A 21,882-nucleotide genomic window follows, 5' to 3' on the forward strand; every position below is an offset into this window, starting at 1 on the left:
ATATATATATATATATTCTCTTTTATAAATAATTGTTTTTTTGGTCCAATTTTGGTGTTTTATTTTAAATAAAAGTTTGGTTATATTATTATATTGGCTTGGAGTTTTTCAATTTAGATTTTAAATCCTTGAAACTAAATTAAACTAATGTCTAACATAATACATGCAATTATTTTTTTTTAAAAGGGGGGGAAAGTCATTTTCCGTTTTGGCCTCACAAACTCTGTTACGTGCGGTCCCGCAATGCCGTGCGTTTTAGCGCAGTGCAATTGTTGAAATTGTGCATGCAGATTTATTGTGAAGTAAACTTTGTTTGTAACACTGCATTTGAGTATTTTAAATAAAAGATTGTCTTCATTTTTGTTTCCGTTTAATCAAAAAAATAATCAGCCAACTAATCGATTATGAAAATAATTGTTAGTTGCAGCCCTACCACTGGACTGGTATTGTATGAAGGTCTCAATGTGGGCTTTTTATAGAAAAATAATGACAATGCCCCCCTCAGTCCCCGATCTTTTTCAGATTATGCAGCAAAAAAGCGCCTACCATGTGTAGAATAGTCTATTTAGAGCCAGCACAATGATTACTACTACAAGTTCTTCATGTAACAAGATCAAGCTGAAGACAGAGAGGGGGTCTGTGGCACACTGGATCATGGGGCATAAAAAGCATCAGATCCTACCAGCCTTGTTTTTAACACAGGCATGGCTCTACAGACAGGTAAACAGTACAGGAGGAAGTAAACACTGCACCAGCCAGACAGGGAAGACAGCCAGATAGGGAACCTGAGCCTTTGTCCAAGACATAGATACATTTTTTTGCTGTAGTCAAAAGTCAGGGGCTGCACCCCTAAGCAGTTCCCCGATTCCAGCTATCACTGGAATATTATGAAAATAATTCAGGACAGTATAAAAGCCAACCCAACCAAAAAGAGCTAAAAGCGCTAAATGACACAAAGTCCATTCATCCATATTTATATCTAGAATCCAGGTATATTTAATACTCACGACTTGTCTCTCCTGCAGACTCTTCTCTGGGGACTGATACGGATTCTGGGAGGGGAAACAGACTTTCCTCTTCTCTCCTTCACAGGTGACTGAACACAGGACGACTTCAGAATCTACAAAAATTGCAGAGACATGATTCGAGGTTCCTGCTATGAACCTGGCTAATCTAGAGAAAGCTTCACAGTCAGCTATAAAACATCACATTAGGAAATACAGTGCAGTAACTTTTTCGCTGTGCTGATTCTCTGGCCTCAGTACTTTCTAAGTCACTGACCTCTATCAAGTAGGCAGATGTGAAAATTTAGAGTAGTCAGAGAAGTCCTTACCTACATACTTGTTCTAGGGTTGAGACTTAGAGAACTACGAGGTGAGTGAAAATCACTCACCTCATAGTTCAAGCCGACATGTGACAATGAAACTGTCACACGTCGGCTCAATAGATCAGGAAGTGAGCAAACACATATTGTCGCTCGCTCACTTCTCGTTCATCTCCCTGCAGAGAGCCGTGACTGGCAGTCACGGCTCCCTGCAGGGATTCGACCCCCCTCCCCGCTCCTCCAGCGCTGACTGAAGGAATGGACGAGGGAGGGGGCGGGTACAGCAGGCTCTGCCTCTAGATAGGCAGAGCCAGCTGTCACTCACACAGCTGGGTGGATCTCAACAGTAATGTCAGGATCCATCCCGGTTGCATCGGTCTCAGTATGCCGCAAGCTTTAGCTTGCAATATACTGAGCTTTGGGTCACGGGAGGACGCTAGTATATGTCCTCCCATGACCCTTAAGTGAACTAAGGGGAAAAACACTTACCCCATAGCTCTCTTTTAAAGTATTGACATTAGGGGCTCATCAAGACAGCCATGCAACTGTTTGCAGAAAAAGAAGTAGCAATGGCCGCTTCCATGCTTCTCTCAGGAAAGATTTTCTTTAAATGAATTACCAACTGACTGTGAACTATAAATTCAGACATACAGGTCAAACTCTATCAGGGCCTGTACACATGGCTTTTGCTCATGTCTGAATGGCTTTTCTCTGCATACACTGCAATGAATATGCAGAGGCAGCTTGAGGCATCTTAGCAGGAGGTCAACAGCACATAAGAAGGTCTACTGCAGATGCACTTGTGAAGGTTCTCAGATGGAACTCAAATGCAGTTGAAGGCAACTGAAAGCACAAGGCATTGTCCATCTACAGAAGTTCAAATTATTTTTCAAATCCCCCCAATTGGAACACAGTCCCACAATAAAAAGTTGGGCTTTAAAATATCTTTACATTTTTTTTGGCCTTATGAATTCTCTGGCTTTCCAGCACACCACCCACCTTCATTCTCATGTCCCGGGCATGCTTCTCCAGCTCCTTCTTGATGTCTGCTCTCACCATCTTCCCCATGTTGATGACAAGATACTTCCATTCAATGGGCTGAAAGGTGTGGGGATCGTGGGGAACATACAAGCCAATTTTGACTTTCTTGACTGTGTGCGAATACTTTCTGTAAGAGTCTTCAAAGTCAAAAATGAGTTCACTTAGAGTCCGAAAAGTCAAGGGTTTGTCCATGAGGTCTGATCTCCGGCTCATTCCCAGCGTGCCGTAGCGTCCATTGCAGTGAATCCCCAGCACGACATGGTGAAAATAGTTCCCTGAGAACTGAGTTTTAAAGCTGATGGGGAACCGCTCCACACTCGCCTGTCCATTCGTCAGATATCTTTAGTATGGTATTAAAGAAAAGAAACTCTTATTGTTTGTGTAGAGTGCAATGAATAAGGACTGATCAGCCGGACTTCTTCTATACAGGAGATAATAGAAATAGAATATAAAAGGAGCAGGTACTTATACTTGCGGTATTTTGATTATATATTCAGGAAAATACAAACCAGTAAAAACTGAGTTCTGTTTCTATAGAGAGCTTTACAAACGAGGAAAGTGTCAGTCACATGACCAAACAACTATACCTATTAGATAATCAACTGTAATTATACACTGTACATTGACTCACTACTCTAGATACTCTACAAAACAATACAACATTTCCCCAGCATACGCTCCAGCTAGTCTGCACAATAATGAAACTGTTACAACATTCCTGGTTAAAAAAAAATAAAAAAGGTTTTTGTTGCATACAATTACAAATACTGTACTTGTGAAGCCGCGCTGCCAACTGCAAGTTACCTCTGTAAAGTGTGCTCCCTAAATCTAAATTCTCTGCATTTACAACAATGGGACAGATATAACAAAGCATAGATTACAATGAATGTGACCCCAACGACTGCCTTGTGTTGCTTGTTCCCTTTAGTCTGACAAATATATGATTGAAAGTGTTTTGTTGAATCCGTTTGAGAAGTGCAAAAAAAATCCTGTTGATTTTGCTAGAACATTTGTGATTTGATAACTTCTTGTGCTCAAGGAGGGGTTATGAAGATGAGGAGTGGGGATGGAAATGAGGATTGGGAAGGGGATGGAGGAGGGAGACAGCGATAAGGAGAAAGGAGATGAGGAGGCGGAAGGAGATGAGGAAGAAAGGAAAGGAAATGAGGAGGGGGAGGAGATGAGAAGGAAGAAATAAGGAGGGGACGAGGAAGAGGAGAAGGAGATGAGAACAAACAAATGAGTGTGTGGTGGGGACATTTCTCTTATACCATCAGTAAAAATCACCCCGAGAAATGCCATGCAGTCATTGCTGAAGTATAGTAGGTAGCTGCAAAGAGACTGCAGGAAATCACCGAGCAATGGATGAAAACAAGTAATTTTCACAAGAAAAAACAAATAGCAGTTCTATATAATACACAATACTTCAGCAATCCAAATGTAATTCGGGTTAAATCTACTTTAATCAACTGAAAGGTACAATTCATGAGCTACAGGCAAACATCCCCTGCACACCATCTGAAATTACAACTTAACCAGATAACGGGCATTCTTGCACTGGCTAATGAAGACAGAGAGCTGGTGTGACTAAAGATCTGCAATTATAGGTATAGGCCGTTGTCCTGGCAGTTCATTTGTAACTGTGAGTTGTATGTATGCATATATTAATGAGACCCGCACAGTGAGCGTTCAAGGTACACAATAATGTATGTTGACCAAGCGGTTATGAATTACCGTACTGCATTACGCAACCAGAAGAATTATTGTCAAGCCACCACCTCGGAACAAAAGGAGAAGTGTAGCAGTGCTGCACAACCAGAGGCGATACTTAACATTTCAGAGGCAGAAAGCTGTCTCTTCCTGTTCCATCGTCTATGACCTTCACCTCTCATTCTCCTATACAGAAGCGCCAGCCAGAAAAGCAGGGAAAACTCTAAAAATACAAAAGCAACTTTGTACGAAAGCACACAACGTTAACCACTTGCCTACCAAGATACAGTCTGGAACAGAGAAGTGATGGATGCTTATATCTGTACTGCCGTTTATAAACCATCAGGCGGCCAAATGTCCCATCAGCAGAGATCACATTAACCTTTAGGGCTATGTAATCTGATTGTACAATCTTCTTTAAATTTACCAAATCTATGTAATATGAGGACAAACCTAAACAATCCATTCAGTTTGTGTTACACCAGTCAGGCCCTTGCAAGTCATTAACAGGGATTGTAAATTCAGATAGTTTGAGGTATATCAAGCTTAGGTCTAAGTATTCTGCATTTAGACATTCTATTCATAGAAATATAGGGAGCTGAGGAAAATGGAGGAGGAGAGGATCACCTTGGTTCCTTGAGGAAGAGGGGAACTAACCCCAACCTGTCCGTCTATCTCCCACCCTGACTGCCTTTAGGCGATCCCTAAAGACTCATCTCTTCAGGGAAGCTTATCCCACCTCAACCTAACCACTCAACTATCACATTCTCAAACAATTCATCCCCACACAGCTACCTCCTCATGTATCAATTGCCCCTCCCTTTTAGATTGTAAGCCCTCAGGGGCAGGGCCCTCCTTACCATCTTGTCTTGAATTGTATTGTGATTGTAATGTCTTCCTTATATTGTAAAGCGCTGCGCAAACTGTTGGCGCTATATAAATCCTGTATAATAATAATAATAATAAACTAAATCAGGTTTTTGCCCAAAGTAACAAGTCATGTTTCAGCTTTTACTCTGAAAATTGGACCAGGGGTTGTATTTAGTTACTACAGGCAAGAAAACTGGCCTGTGCATACTATGGCTTACCACACAGCTGCTTTAGCACTTGGTCAACAAATAAATCTCTTGGATCAAATCAAATACAAAGCATGCATCATGTATTGACATAGCCTTAGCACACCATATTAAATACCAGGAAGGATAATTCAGAATAATTTAATTTACTAGGCAATGTCATTTGTCTTTATATAAAAAAAAAACAGGCTGGGAAGATTAATGAGCCCACAAATTGGAAAGACCCAGAGTAAAAATGTCTCAAAGTGTAGTAACTGATTCTACCCGTAGGGGGCGCTGGTATATAAGAAACAAAAATGATGATGAGCCATTTAATACTTCTTAAAGGAGATGGATATCAATTGACATTGTTGCTTTTATGACCTTTGAGACTGACATTTCCCAAACCCTCACACACTGGCTGCAACCTTAACATGGCCTCAGACAGCTGCTGCTTTAAGGAGAACCATCACGACTGGCTTTATGCAATCATCCGAATATTCCAGTAAACTGTAAATAAAAGAAACAATTTTTTAAAGTTTTGGACAGAGTGGGGGTTAGACCCTCTGCAAAGTTCATCTTGAAGTCTATGTCCCTGCTGGGCAGGATTCACTCTCTTTTTCTGCCCTGGCGACTAATGTCACAGAGACAGAAGGTGATGGGAAACACAACATTTTAAAATTGTTACCAAAGCAACAGGTAAGAGGAATTCTTCAAAATGTTCCAGTGACAACTGAGATGGGAATTCGATTCACTTGGGGAAGATTTTCTCTTCTTTCTTGTTATGTCTCGGGAAGTGAAGGGATATCTCCCCAGCAAGATACAGACAGCAAAAAAAGGCTTTAGCTATACATTCATTTTAGAGCAGGGGTGGGCAACTCCGGCCCTCCAGCTGTGCTTTAGCTACAAATCCAAAAATGCCTCTTGTAGCCGTTCCTGTGACTGTCAGTCTTGCAATGCCTCATGGGGCTTGTAGTTCTGCAACAGCTGCAGGGTCGTATTTGCCCACCCCTGCTTCAAAGTATTAACATTTTCAAGCATACTTATGAAAGATTTGTATTTACACTTTTATTTCGTTTACATACTTTGATAGCAACTCTTGGAGCTAAGAGTCAGAGGTGAAAGGCCCACTAAGGTCTAACAGTTGCTGCCCCATCAATTGCATGAACTAATGCTGATAACACATGCTGGCTTTCAGCACTTAAGTAAGAATAACAACACATGCGGTCTTTCAGCGTCAAGGTAATTAAAGGAGAACTATGGGGTTAGGGCTTTTCCCACACAGTTCTCCTTAAGGTAACGGGAGGACACAAACTAGCGTCCTCCCGTCACCCAAAGCTCAGTATACCGCGAGCTGAGACGCCGCAGCTGAAGCGGATCCCGACAATTATGTCGAGATCCGCCCAGCTGCGTGACTGACAGCTGGCTCTGCCTTTCTAGAGGCAGAGCCAGCTGTACCCGCCCCCTCCCCCGTCTGTTCCGCCAGCCAGCGCTGGCGGATCGGAGCGGGGAATGCAGCCCCTCCCCTGTCACGGCAGAGAGCCGTGACAGGATCGAGAAGTGAGCGAACGCTGGTATGTGTTCGCTCACTTCCCGATCTACTGAGCCGACCTGTGACAGTCTCATTGTCACAGGTCGGCTAGAACTATGAGGTGAGTGAAAAGCACTCACCTCATAGTTCTCCTTTAAAGCAGTATCATACACAGAGCCCAGTAGTTGATTACGTTGCACATATTGTGGGCCATGCTCAGTCAAGATCTGCTGTCTGATGGGGAATATATAGTAAGGTTAATTGTACCCAAGCAGTACCCTAAAAACTGTACACATTGTCCCTTCAATTCCTCCTGAAACATAACAATGCGCTTCTGTGCCATACACCTCATGGTTCTATATATGTTGTGTGAAATAATCGAAGGGACTGCTAGTGAGAGGAGTTTGAGTTAGATTTGGTGTCACTCCTGTGTTGCTCATTGTTCTCCTTGCTGGAGAGGAAGCTGTACCTGAGGACCTGCAGTGCAAGGATCTCCCTGTGTCTGCTTCATCCATTCTGTGACTGAACCTCTCCTGCTCCTTCTACAATATTACCAGATCATATCCTGTATCGGGACAGGAAAAATGGGAGACAATTAGTAACTAGCCCGGAGTTCAGCTTTAAGATACTCCATGATACCAACAGTTTGAAGTTGCCCTTTTAGAAGATATTATTGAAGTTAAAGTAAGGAGTGTTCCTCGAAAGGGCAGAGATTTCACGGAATAATCCAGCAAGAAAAACAGCTCGTCTCTGTTACCCAGCAGGTGCCGCCACGGAGTTTGCCTAGCAAACAGTAACACCCATTATTTGACGGCGGCACCCAGCCATGATGAGAAATGGCTGACTGCACCAAGCTGTGATAATTGTCCCTTATCTCTCACCTGTCAACATTTGTCACCTGACTCTAATTCAATAAGGATACAGAATCGTCCACACAGTGGAGGCAGAGTCACAAAACAATCTTACACCTAGATGTAGAAGAGCAAATAGGAAGAGTGTTTAAACCATTTCAAAGACAACTGGGTTTGAGGAGCTCTTAATAGGAAGAGGAACTACAAAACTCAGCATGCCATGACAGCAAGACAAAATAGGTTTAACATTGTAGGATTACTACAAACTAACATTCATATTGGCTTCTACAAAATGTATTTTTTACAGTATAAAGACCGATCAACAGAACTCCATTTTTGAGTGGCGCACACCCCAAACGATGTTTAACAATTACACAAATACAACAAGAGTTTTCTGGCTGTTCTAGTGAAAACATGACTCCTTATCCCATCTGGTGACGGCAGTAGGAGGCACTTACTCCGGCACTGAATGACCAAGGCATGTGTGCTAATGCGCCCCTAAGGGACAGTCGGTGTGCAGAGAATGCAGCACACTCCTTACAGTGACCAATCATAAAGAGGGTACTATGGTGACCAGACAGATGGCGCGGTCATTGACAACATCCAAGGAAGCAATATCACCAGCACATCATATTCAAAAATTAAAATATTTGTCACCCACAAAAGGCATTTTGAGGCCTATAAGGACCTCTCCCTCACCACTGCCCGAAGGAGAAGTCTTCAATGGCCTGGATATGTCGCTTTTTGTGGATGACAAATTAATGCCTTGTCTGCATTTTTGAATATGGTGGGCTTGTGATATTCTGGATGTCCATGATGACAGCACCATCCATCTGGCCACCATAGTACCTGCTTTATGACTGGTCGCTGTAAGGAATGTGCTGCGTTTGCTGTACTCCAACTGTCATAGGCAGGGGTCATGCCGGGGCTCACAGAAATAGGACTAAATGACACAGGCTGCAAGGAAGCACCATTTGATGGAGGAGTGGACCTTCTGCAGGGTACACCATTACAATGAAAGTGAATATTGCAGATAAAGATGATTTTATTTTATTTTATTTTTAATATTGCTGGGCTGGTTATTTAAAAAAAAAAAATCCCCCAAAAACTGGAGTTCTACTTTAAATGTGGAATCTACTCATTTAATAACTGGTAATGGGTTATGTTTAGAGAATAAAACAGCTCTGGCATTAGAAGCTTTGAAATGTTTGTTTAGCCCAGAGTCCCCCTTTAATGTGAGAGATCCGAGTCATGAGAAGAGAGTTAACACAACGTGTTTGCTCTCTGTAATCGTTCCATGAACAGCCTCGTCTGTAACATGTAATTTTTCCTTGTCTTTAATACTCATCTGTTAGTACAACACAAAGACTTCACAGCCACCTCCTCCCACGTCCACACATCCTACTCCAGCACCGGTGCCATGTGATGGGAATAGCGAGCGAAGCGCACAATACGCCTTGCAGATGGTGGAAGTGAGAGGCTTGCAGTGTCACACCATCACACCCGGCTGCACAAATCTCCCAGCTTCATACACACTTACACGAGCTGTATGGTTGGCTCAGTTTGCAATAAATCTTATCGTTAAAGTTAACATGCGTCATCGCCATTTTACTACAGAAATCAGACTTATTTAATGCGTGAAGATTGATACTTTTTTTAGCTTTTTTTTTAATAGAAAACTCAATTCAGAATTATATTGCGCCTCAGCCACGTGCATGAGGCCTAAGGGCCTGTTCACACCATAGGGTCATAGCACACCCAAAGTTTGGGTTAGAGATAACGAGATGTGAGAACTTTACTTTTAGTACAGAGCTGGCTGTGCGAGTCATACACAGACACTGAGATATAATTAGTCACCAGAGAAACAAATAATCTCCCTTGTGCCAATGAAGCAAAATTAAATTTGCCTGTAAACCAACCAGCCCTCTTCCCTGATGGGCCTCGTAAAATCCCAGCTATAAAAATGATTTCAGCTCAAATAATAACAGCACAGTAAAATGTCACCGACGGCTCCTGTAATAAGTGACCGGATTAAAATGACTTGTCACTAAGCTCCCCATCACATATATAACTGTCAGCGCCGGTTTTCTGTCTCCTAGCAACTGCTAAGCTGTGTACACATGGCTACCACAGTCAACCGACCAGATTCCAGCACATGATGCACAGGCCAGAGGGGACCGGGCAACATTCCACGGTGTGGGGGGTCCCAATTATTTACTCTTAATTACACAGCTTTAATTCCTACCAGTCTCTGTCCTGCAGGAATATGGAGGATTTTAGAACAATGCAGGACAGAAAACAAAGGCTCTGACACTGAAACCTTATAGTGCAACTAAAGCCACAACTTTGTATTATAGTTTTAAGGTGGCCATACACCTTACAACCATCGCACGACTTTCCTTGTGCGATGGTTGTAAGGTGATTAAAATTCCGTACGACCTGCCCATCATGGAGAGGCAGATCGTACTTGCGATTATCGCAAGTCCTCTCCGCTGAGGGGAGGGCTTGCAGATGATTGCAATGGTGAGCGGGCAGTGTGCGCTTGCGCACCTCGGGTCATGCAGCTTTTGTCTTGCGATCGAGCTACCAACCCGCCGAAAGTCGTACGATTTTTGGCGGGTTTTCTAGCGTGCTCGTTATACGAAAATCGCACGACCGTACAGTAAATGCAGTCGCACGCTGCCCATCAACCTTACGGTTATCATACGATCGCGGGATCATTCGCGATTATCGTGCAATAATCGTCAGGTGTATGGGCAGCTTTACATAGAGTGGAGAGGCATTAGAACACCGGACAGGGGTTTATTGTGGTCTGCTGGGGAGATTCACTGGGGGGAATTGATCAAAACTGGAGCTGACAGAATCTGGAGCAGATTTGCACCACAACCAATCAGCATCTCCGTCTCATTTTCAAATCTTTTCTGATCAAACTGAAGAGAGCTGCTGATTGGTTGCTATGGGCAACTGCTCCAGATTTTTCTTGCACCAGTTTTGATGAATTCCTCCCACTGTCTTTATATGTCAATATCATTAAAAGGGAAAAGAAATCCCAAATGTTTGGGTCGTCACCAGAACAGGAATAGATGGGAAATCCTCCAATGGGAGCACAAGTTCTGGTGACCACCAAGGATTTCACTCATTTTGCAGGGATTTTCTCCCACTTCCTGTTGTGCCTTTTGGGCAGGAAGTGAAAGGAAATATCCCCAATTGGAAATAAAGGGAAAAAAACAAAAACCTAATGGGGTTATAACCCTCCCTCACGCAATCCAAAACTAAAAGAAAAAAGTATAAAAGTTTTGGCTTCAGTCCTACTTTAAGGGTCTGTTCACACCTGTGCGGCGCATTGCTATTCATTTTTAATAGCACCCCAACGCACTAACCCCGCACATGCATTGTAATGCACCAAAGCACACAGATGTGAATGGTCTGTGTGTTAAGAAAAGTGAGGCGCACAGGATCTTTGGTGCGTCGAGGCTCATTTAAAATAAATAGACTTCTTACCGCAATGCACGTAAATCACATGCAAGTTACTGCAATGCACAGGTGTAAACAGGCCCTAATAATTTGTATTGGTGGATGGTGTTGGGAACAGTACTGTTTAGCAAGGAATGGCCTGGATTTTGGGTCAATGCTAACACACTGGAAGATCAACTAGTTATGGAAACGTATTAAGCATTAACTCTGTTATTACTGAATCCATCCTATAACTCACCCTAATTTTATGTCAAGCTAAATACTTATTTTCTAGTTCTGGACAAAGTGGGGGCGGATTAGAACTCCCTTTGGGTTAATGCCATCAGGAGCACACTTAAAGAGATTTCTTCTCTCTTCCTGCCCTGCTGACAACTGTCTCACTAGACAACATGGAGGCAGGCCTAAATAAAAACCATGATGGAGGTTCTAGCCTTCCTCAACTCTACTAAAGAAAATCAGTTTTAATTCTGTCTGTGTTACTAAGTTCCTGCACTTTTTGTTTGGTGAAAGGTAGGGATGCACCGATACCGGTTTTTCGGTATCGAGTACCGATATTTTGTTGTCTGTACTCGCCGATACCAAGTACCGATACCGGTGTTTCTGCTGTCATGGAGCTGGCTTCCTGGGCAATCATGAAGCTGGGCAGTGGGTAAAAAAAGCCGCCCAGCTTTCTGATTTCCTGGGAAGCTGGCTCCATGTTTGGCCGGTTCAATGCTGATTGGCCGGGAAACCTGCACCTACGTGAATGTGCCTCCCGGCTTCCTGATTGGCCGGCTCCATGCAGATTGGTTGAAAAGCCGGCTTCCCAGCCAATCAGCATGGAGCTGGCAGTTCGGCCAGCTCGATGCTGATTGACCGGAAGTTCCGGCATTGGGGAAGGTATCGGAGCATTGGGGGGGAGTATGAGTACTCGCCCAAATACTCAGTATTGGTGCATCCCTAGTGAAAGGTTATTATATGGACAGGAAGTGAGGATACATCTTTATAACAGATGCCTGGATAGCAGTAAAAATGTTATATGGGGTTTAGCCTTCCCCTATTCTACAAAAGAGAAGCAATTTTATCTCTGTCTGTGTTGCTTTTGGAGAGTTCCCATAACTTCCTGCCTGGTAAAACATTGTGAGCAGGACAGGAAGTGAGGGGGAATCTCTCTAATGAAGCTCCAGATAGCACTAAAAATCAGACATGGGTTCGTTTTGGGCTGGGTATACACTTTACAAGACAAGTTGGAAGAGACAGCTTTGTATTCAGGCTCTATTTGCTGTGTAGACCAGCAATTCCAGATGCACAGCTGGTCAGTGGTGTGCCGTTCATCATCACAGCTCTAACGTCATAATCTTCTGGATTAATCCCACAACAGAAGATGAAGAATACCCTCCTCTCTGGCGAGCTAAGACATAAACATTTACAAAGTTCAAACCCTACGGCCCCCAAAAACCTTCTGCTTCCCCCCCACCATACGCTGTGGTTCCATACACTTGTCTCTAGGTCACAACAGGACACAGATGGAACCACAGCGCACAGTGGGGGGGAAGTAGTTACCCAACACTCTCAGTGTCAGATAAAAAAATGATTTGGGAACTGTAGCTCTTGAAGACAGGGTAGTTCCGAATCACCACCAATCAGAGAGGCAAGTATTCTTTATCTTCTGGTGCAGGAAACATAAATAAATAACTGTTGAGTACCACTCCCTGGCTATCCCATAGATACACCTTTAAGGGGCATTTCATTGATAAATCTTTGGGAATGAGAATGCCAGAACTCCCTTCCTTTAGAATCCCTTTTGAATGTTGCTGGCATATTTCCTAATCTTTGAAGGATACCCTCCACTGCAGCTCCTACACAGGCTTAAATCACCATGCTGTTCCCCCTTCATCCAACCTACCAGGATCCTATCCTTATACTGCCCTTCTTGCCTCTTACTTTCTCTTCACTCTATTGTTGACCAGCTCCCTGTTCTGCTACGTCTACCTTTCCTTTTTCCCTTCCATCTTACTTTTGTAGATTTCTGGTGGCAAGAGAGGACATGACGAGACCACATTCTGGTGGAAGGCCATACAACACGTCTCCAAGGCTTAATATATAACTGATGTGTTTATGATGTACTTGACTTTGAATGTATTCCACCATGTAACAGGCGACCATCTTTTCGTATTCTGATGTCGTATTCTATGTCCTCTGTCCTGCTGTATCCTCATCTTATATGACATTCAGCACCTTCTGTATCAAGACAATGCGGTGCTTTACTTTTTATATTTATGAAGCAGACTGTATGATTCTTCTCTATTACAGGTAATCCAGTAACATCCACCCTTGCGAATAGGGCAATTATTATTATGTCTGTTTTAAGCTCAACATCATTGTTCTTCATACTAACAGAATTATCTTCTGAATGTTTAAATAGAGGTGAGTGGGAGTTTAATCACCAAGGACAGCAAGGACGAGAATGACACCCCATAAACATTATTCCTAATTACCCATCTAATTTCCCCTGCCACCATTACATGACTGACAACGTTTCTGATTTATTCATGGAAACACCGGCATGTCCTACAAGGTGTGTGCACATTGTTAAAATAGTTATGATAATTTTCATTCTTTCAGTAAAATGAAGAATATGCAAGAACTGAAAAGCTAAACACACAGCTGAAATATGTCTACAGGAAGCATGGGAACCTTTGTACAAGTAGGTGTGGATGTTTCATGATGGTTCCACACAATAGTTCACCAAGCTATAAAAGATTATTATTTGGAGTAATGTCTGTTAATCTGAGGGGAAAGACAACCGATAGGAGTTGGAAATAGCAGTTACAAAATAAAATCTGATAAGGCAAGTGACACACAAAGTGACTGAGCCTAATGTAACCTTTGCTTTTTAGAGTGCAACTCCAGGATTTATGATTTATCTTTGTAAATATTCTATTCCATATTGTCCATTGGGAAAAAAGATTGCAAAGTACTACTCGCCCTTTCCACGCTCCAGCGATGACCTCCATGTCCTCCTGTGCTGCTGATCTCCAGTTCTCTTTTGGGTTGAAGGACACTGAGCCCCATTTAACCCACTTCTGGTGAGCCCAGGCTGTCATAGACATACTGCATGGAGGAGCATCATCGCGTCATCCTGGGCTGCAGAGAACAGTGCTGCAGTAACATAAGGCCTGTTCCCCACAGTACCGAGGACCACCCAATGTACCCACTGAGAGAGCCTGGAGGAAGAGAGGATCACATGAGCAGTTAGAATTATCCCGGAATTTAGTGTTAAACTTAAAATTAACATGTTAAACTCTAGGGATACTCGGATAGGGCCGCAGGCCTAAAAACCACAGGGGGGGGGAACAATGCCCGGGGTACTAGGCTACACAGAAGCCGAAAAGCACGAGGCCTCATGCCCAGGGCACTGTACAGGGACGAATTGCCCACAAGAAGATATCCCCTGGCATGTTATGTTACGATAAGATATATTCTGTTGAAACGAATTGTTCCTACTCTATCGTTCTATCTTTTGTCTCAACATATCCCGAACTTTACAAGGTATATGCTTCAAAAGTTGTTAAAATGTGTTGGTATTTAACACACGAGAATGTTATCATGAATGTATATCTTTCTGACACGAATAAACTATTTTCGAAAAAAAAGAATTATCCCGGAATTGAGGAACGTATGCTGGAAAAGTTCAAGTAAGGGGCGGGTAGAAAATGCATACAACAAGGGGGCATTAATAGGAGAGGGGGGGTCACAAAGCCAAAGTTTGACTTTAAGGCTTTATTTGCATTTAATTATAGACAAGTAAATATATGCATCTTGTGGGTTACTTTAAAACCTTATTCAAAGAAAAGCTGCAAGCGGAGTTCTACTTTAAATGATGGCTATTAAGTTAGCAAGTTAATACAGAACAGAAAGTACATCGGCAGTTCCGATTCTGATTACACAGCGAGTGGAACATGTAATCTGTGTGATCACTAAGAGGAAAGCTACAGCGTGGATAATGTACTAAATGCCTTATGGAAATTTCTTTACAGCAGTGGTGCTGTGAGGATACAGAGAGGTTAAACTGTAGCAGTTGCCATGTCAACAGGATAAGAACGGGGTGCAGTGACTTGTTCCACACATAATGTATAATTGTTCTCGGCATAAACCATCCAAACCTTTTCAGACGCACTCTTCTGGAGGTCCACCACCCACTAAATCAGAGTAAAACAAATCACCATTTTCTGCATAGTAACTGAATCTTGGTGCAGGGTTGGCTCCCTGAATCCCCTCCAGCTGGGATGAACTACAAGTCCAAATATGTCCTAAAAAGACAGGCAACCTAATATTTATAACAAGACCAAGTAAAGTGTCTGCGCTGACCATATCAACCAATCGGTTAATGGCTTCATTACTTACATCGCAAAGCTGCTGATTAAATTCAGAGCAGGAGTTATCGCACTGATTCTTCTTCAGACACAACTGTTACTACTGGGTGTCACAGCTATAGTTAGGCTTAGGATCCGGGGTTAGGTTTAGTTAGAAAACATTCATAGTGCCCTGTGCGTCACGCTGCAAATAAATGAAGGCAGTGTCTATTTTTTTATGTACTGAGGTGCACTGCAGCCCATTTATTTTCAGTGGGCTGACATCAACGTATGAAAATGCATGCACTTCAGCGCACTGCGATGTGATGTGAATGGGCCTTTAGAATTGATCTGGCATGAAGATACAAGACGCTGTCTGGTTCTCTTTTGCTGGTTGATAGAACACCTCCAACTCTCAGTTTCTAGAGGGAATTCTTAAGAGCATTAACTCAAAGCATCAAACAGAATTCACTTTGTTAAATCACACCAGTGCATGATGAATTCCAATGTGATGCTATCATATGCACTAAACTCTTTTGAAATAGAGTTGATAGTATAAAAGTTAGGTCAACGAGACAGCCAGACACTTGGCATTTTCAGATGAAAGTCTGGTTTTCGCACTATCCAAAAAAAACTTAAAAGGATTTCTCTGGAGTTAGGCTCTACAGGGTCACTATACCATAAATTACAAGATTCATGGAAAGATATGAAAGAGTTCAAGTTGATCATATTGGCATATTGATATCATATTGGTATATCAGGAAACAACAGTATCTTTCTGTCCAGATCCCACCGAGAGAAAGCGGATTTGCTTCTTTTGGCAGTAAATTATATCAATGTCAAACATGTCCGATCCTGTACAGGTCTGGGAAGTTTTACACATACAGATGAGAACACAATATAACGTGGCTTTTCTGTTCCAGAGTATAGCAGTCCGTCGAAGAAATATCAGCGGGAGAAAAAAGAAAACAAATTTTTTTTATTTTAGGCATTGTTAATTTTATCCCTGCCAGATATTAACCGTCTTTTGTAACATCTTGCAATGAAGCATCGCCAAACGGGTTCTATTACCAATTAAGGCATAAGAGAGGATTCACAACGAGGTCTGCCTTTTCTCTTGGTTCAGTTCTGGCTCCTTTTCAGATTTACAACTCGGGGTTAATCTCAAAAGACAAAAGATGTCACCAGCACTCCAAAAGTAGATTCAATATATTTTAATGACAACGGTCATTCAAAATCACAAGTACTTTCGGGGCCACGTTGGGTCCCCGTCATCAGGCTCAGAATGTCGGGGACCCAACGTGGCCCCGAAAGTACTTGTGATTTTGAATGACCGTTGTCATTAAAATATATTGAATCTACTTTTGGAGTGCTGGTGACATCTTTTGGAATTACTACTTGACTACACGGTGCCTCCGTGGTCGCTACAAGCACCCTATTACAGACATCATCTCCTAGGAGATCCGGTAAGGAGTGCAGGAAGATACACACAATTTTAATCTCAAAAGACAACGGCAGAAGCTTGATGGATCTCGGATCACTGAATGAGCTACATTAGTGTAACAATCCCATACTAATGTAAAATACTGCTGCAAAATGCACTTTGGCATACGCTCATATAAAAATGGAGGCAATTAAAGGCCTGGTCATGCCAGGGCTCGTTCATATCAAAATTGGAAGAACTCGCAGGTCCCCAGGGGTTCCATTGATCTGCGACTGTACATTCCGTTTTCCTTGTAATCCGTTTTTGTTTTTTTGGGGCAAGCTTTATGTGAAGTAACATGCCCAGAGTAGACATACTTCACTGTAAAGCTTGTGATGCGTTTCATTAGCATACAATTTATGCTGCGTTGCATTGAAAAAACACATAGAGAATGCATATAAATGCCCCAAATTCTCAGGAATGACCACATTATGTGCTAGGTCCTGAGCAGACAAAAGTCCATGGACCCATCGTACTCCTGACCGCTTGTTTCACAAAAATCAGGATGGGTGCTGCAGTAGTCAACGGCGGCATCCGTTACATGCATAGGTAGAAACAGGGACACCGACACCCCAAATGCAGTTCAAATGCGCCTATTTATTGACGTAGATGCAGCATATCACACTGGTGCAACGTTTTGGGGTCTCGCAGGATCCCCTTCCTCAAGCAAAAACATGTGATGATGATCATCACATGTTTTTGCCTGAGGAAAATCATCACATGATCATCACATGTTTTTGCCTGAGGAAGGGGATCCTGCGAGACCCCAAAACATTGCACCAGTGTGATAGGCTGCATCTACGTCAATAAATAGGCGCATTTGAACTGCATTTGGAGATCCTGAGCAGTCTTCATTCTTGCTTGGTGAAGAGTAAGATGATCCTACTTTGGGTGTCTTCATGGCTGCCTGGTGACATGGGCACTTCCAATTGGTTGTCCATCGGTGTCCTAGCGACAACATAGTGACATTACGACGAAGGGCAGCAACAAAACCTGATGCTACCGGGCCTGCACAGGATCACCGGTGTCCAGAGGTGAAAACGTCTTTTTTTTTTATGGTCAAAAGGTGGGAGGGGTGGTCCAGATTTAGCTTTTTGTGCCTGGAGATGGACTTTAAGCCCAGTTTCTTTTAACCTGGCAGTAATTAGGCAATGTTGCTCATCACATTCCTTCATATACAAATAAACCTTAGAGCGTGCTTTACAATTCTGCACATGAAGTACAAAAATCAAAAAACTTGAAACCGCAAGCAAGTAAAAAAAAGTGAAAGTAATATTAAACATTATTTTTAACTAAATGATACAATAAAATAATAAGTTAACAATGTGCACAGAAAACAGTGCACGGTCTCCTTCTGTTGTGGTTCTGGATTTTAGGATGTAGATGTGCCAGTGCTCGTACTTTATGTAGCTCGGGTTATATCATGTCGCAACAAAATCCAAACAAACGTGGTTAAACAGAACAGAAAATGCTCTGAAAATAACACAGAAGGACTTGGTGGAGGCGTCTGGTCCTAATCTCAAGGTTAGCGATCTGGGACCTTGAACACATCCCCCAGCAGAAGAATGAGCAAATATAACTGAGCACAGAAAACTGTCCCTGAATGTGGTGTACATCACTGTGAAAACTGGATGGTGTATATAAAAGCATAAAAAATATAAGCAAAATGTTATAGGGTGCCTTTTCAAAATCCTTACCGAGTCCTCATGTAAGATCAATGTTGTATATTCCATAATGGCACTTAAGGGAAGCAGTGTAAGAGGAGAGTGAGGCATCATCAAACCTCAAAAGCTAAATTCAGCAAATTTACTATAGCGGGAATTGTGTGGGGATGTTAAAGAGGATCTACACTCCAAAAATGAAGAATTTGTGTATTATCCGGAACATCTAGAAATGTTCATTGTTTCTAATGAGTATCTTTAAAAAATTTACATTTTCTCTTGAATTTCTCCTGAAAATTAGCCTTGTACTTCCAGACATGTGACCAGGCCTAGGCATTCCTTTACAGCCACTGCAGCCTCTGACTGCTAGTCACAGGTGATTCGAAGTGAGTTTTACCGATGTTACTACTGTGCTGCTCACGGTTCTCCTTGCTGGAGAGGAAGATGTACCTGAGTACTTGCAATGCATGATCTCCCTGCTTCATACATTCTGTGTATTGGTGCTTCCCCCACTTCTCCTGTTGCTTCTTAATTATCAGGGACCAGTTCTGCAATGAGGAAGATAAGCCCTGCTCCTCTACCAAGATGGCAGCCTCCAAGTAGAGACACAATGCAGAACAAGACATGACAAGTCAGTAATGGAGATCAGATTGGCTGCAGGGAACCTGCAGGCAATACCGGTGACTAGTCCTTTGTCCACAGCCTATCTATTTTGGGTGCAGTTTCCAGTAAAGAGGAGCTAGGAGGCTCACTATAATTCAAGAAACATGTAACCACTTAACTGTCACCCTCCCCAGCTTCACATATATTTATTGCTGTTAAAGGAAATTTGAAAACTATAAAAAGGTATGGGAGATACTAACTTTGGATATGGGGAAGCATGAGACGCATTACCTTTTCTCCCACGAGGGGGGATAGAGAGTTCTTAGTCCTGTGTAAGCTACAAGATGCAGATTGTACCGTTACTCCATTTGCTCCTGGAAGCCGAACAGAGCGGTGGAGGACCAAATGGAAGGTATGTGTATCTGCAGAACGCAGAAGGCAAGTGAACTTTTTCCTTCTGTGTTGTTATATAACACATGTTCATTTTAATGATCTTAAATTGGTGCTGCTTGGCCCGAGCTGTCATCATACTTGCAGAAACAATAGAAATTGATGGAATAATGCAGCCCAAACTTTGACAGCGCCATCTGGGTCAGTGACCTGAGAAGCAATGCACGATGAACAAAAAAATGTTTTTGGTCTTGGAAAAGCCTTTCAAACTGCATGGTTGGGGGAACTGGGCAGTGGTTGAAAACATGTGGCTGGTGCCCCCTAGAAGCTCAAACTGCTATCTCACCAGCCTTGCAGAGATTTTTCCTTAATTTGCCAAGTGCTGTAGTTGCCTGGATGAACCTTTAATCAATGTTCACACCTTTGGAAACACAATGCAAAGCATATTTATACAATCTCTGCTTCTCCCATACTCCTATTATGTCATAACATTTGTGCACTTGACAACTGACTGAGCAAAGGATCATGGGATTAGTTCAGCTGACGACAGCAATAAAAGAGGCTTAGTATAACCATGAAAGGATACATTCCCAGAATAACGGCTTCCAGACACTTAATAGGTAAGGATTCTCTGGTCATTTCACGGGCCGTCTCCATTAACCTGGAAGAAAGATAAGGAGGAAGTATTTCATATAACTGGCAGCAGAGTGGTTTATTGATTAGCACTGTGGCTTTGCAGAGATGAGGCCCTGGTTTCAACTTCTAGAAGGTTCACTCTCAGCAGAGGACTCGATGTGTTGCCCGAATTTGCATCTTACTGCATCTATAACTGGTCCTCACAAATGTGCCTCTGCATTGTACAAAATCACTTTGCATAGAAAGAAGGGGCGCAGCGCTGTGCCAGGTCCCTTTCACGGCTTTTGTAGCATTCAACATAGAAGTAAAACTGTCAAAAACCTGGGCAATTCAATCTAAGCATATCATTCAGTGAAAAGCTGCTTGTCCACACTTTTGGGAGATCCAGAGATATATAGACAGCTGAACTTATAAGCAAATTATGGCCTTCCCATAAAAGCTGAGCCCCTTTAACACCATAGGTGGTTGCAGATGTGGAAAGGGGAGGAGCTATGCTCAACATTTAAAAGGAAAAGCTTAGATTTTCTTAAAACTTCAGCTGCCCATCTCTTTCGATCTACTGATCATTGGCATGTGATTTTCAATGAAGGTCGTTTCTGCTGATCCAGGTGTTACGAGTTCACTTTAAGCAAAGTTTGCCGTATGTGCTAAAGTTAACCCCGTTAGATCTGCCATAGCAGGCCAAATTTAATCCAGCACTCTGGTGTTTGCATCTGTTGGGTTTATATAAAACAAAAAAAAGACACATTGGATCAAAAGGAAGCGCTGATGGCTGCAGAAGGATTTCACACAGAGCACTGAGAGCAGTGGAAGTGTTCCCATTACCTTAGTTTGCAGACTTTAGGCATCTACTGGCTACAACATGCGACCAAACATATTTACTTACATTTCAAAGATTAAAGCCAAAACTTTTTTCGCTTTGAGTAGAGTAAGGGAGGGCCATAAACCCATCCAGCTTTTTTTCCCATTGGGGAGATTTCCCCTCACTCCCAGTCTGATAGTCCCTCCAAAGTGAGGGAAATCCCTAGTGGACAGCAGGGTCACCAGAGCTAGTTGGAAGCTTTCCCATCCATTCCAGTTCTGGTGGAACAACCCGTAATGTGGATTTTTTACACTTTCAGTGATAACAGTCACCAGGCCAAATCTCCATATTGGGGACACAGACGGCAATCTGCGTCCCCAATATGACACCTAAGACAGGTATTCACATCCCTCTCCACTCTATCCACAAAAGAAAGAAAAAAAAGTTTTGGCTTCAGCTGCACTTTAAGCATTTAGGAAACATTTTACATGCATATCGATCATTTGCAATTAATGTCCATGTTAACAGTTCCTTAGAGTTGTCCTTTAAATAGCTTTACTTTAAACCTTGGCACAGATGTCTAGACAGATTACCCCGACATGTGTCACACAATGCATCCAAGAATCATGTACACATGGGAATTCCCACAAGAAGGAGGCCTTTGTGTGATACTGCTGTCAGCTGTCTCTTTGGCCCGATATATGAAGTCACAAGAACACTTTGCTTCACGAAAACCCTTTTTACATACTGGCAGAAACGGATGAGGACTGAATTAATGAACACCATTTCCTTAATTATTCAAAGGCAATGTAAAAGCATTTTGTAGACATTTTTCTTCTGTATTGTGTTCAGAACTAAAACAACACAATAAAACAAATCAATTCATTTTTGAGTCCTGTAGGAAAACGATTTCCCTGACTTCATGTGTTTAAAAGACACTTTCACCTTGCCCATGTAGACATAGAGACCCCCCCCCCCCTCCTTCAC

The 21,882-nt window shown here is 42.5% G+C and overlaps 1 protein-coding gene across 1 annotated transcript in view; it reads right to left on the reverse strand.

The window, feature by feature from the left end:
* The window catches only part of VASH2 (vasohibin 2), a 67,082-nt gene that overhangs the window by 4,700 nt on the left and 40,500 nt on the right, over positions 1 to 21,882 (reverse strand). The window contains exons 5-7 of the mRNA XM_018552840.1: positions 20,044 to 20,118; positions 2,324 to 2,705; positions 1,008 to 1,120 (exon numbers count right to left, since the gene is read on the reverse strand). Of these exons, the coding sequence (XP_018408342.1) occupies positions 1,008 to 1,120; positions 2,324 to 2,705; positions 20,044 to 20,118 (570 nt within the window). The remainder of the gene's footprint in view (positions 1 to 1,007; positions 1,121 to 2,323; positions 2,706 to 20,043; positions 20,119 to 21,882) is intronic.

This window comes from Nanorana parkeri, unplaced genomic scaffold, assembly GCF_000935625.1.
Source record: "Nanorana parkeri isolate BGI_ZX_2015 unplaced genomic scaffold, ASM93562v1 scaffold1, whole genome shotgun sequence".
Classification (NCBI taxonomy): domain Eukaryota; kingdom Metazoa; phylum Chordata; class Amphibia; order Anura; family Dicroglossidae; genus Nanorana; species Nanorana parkeri.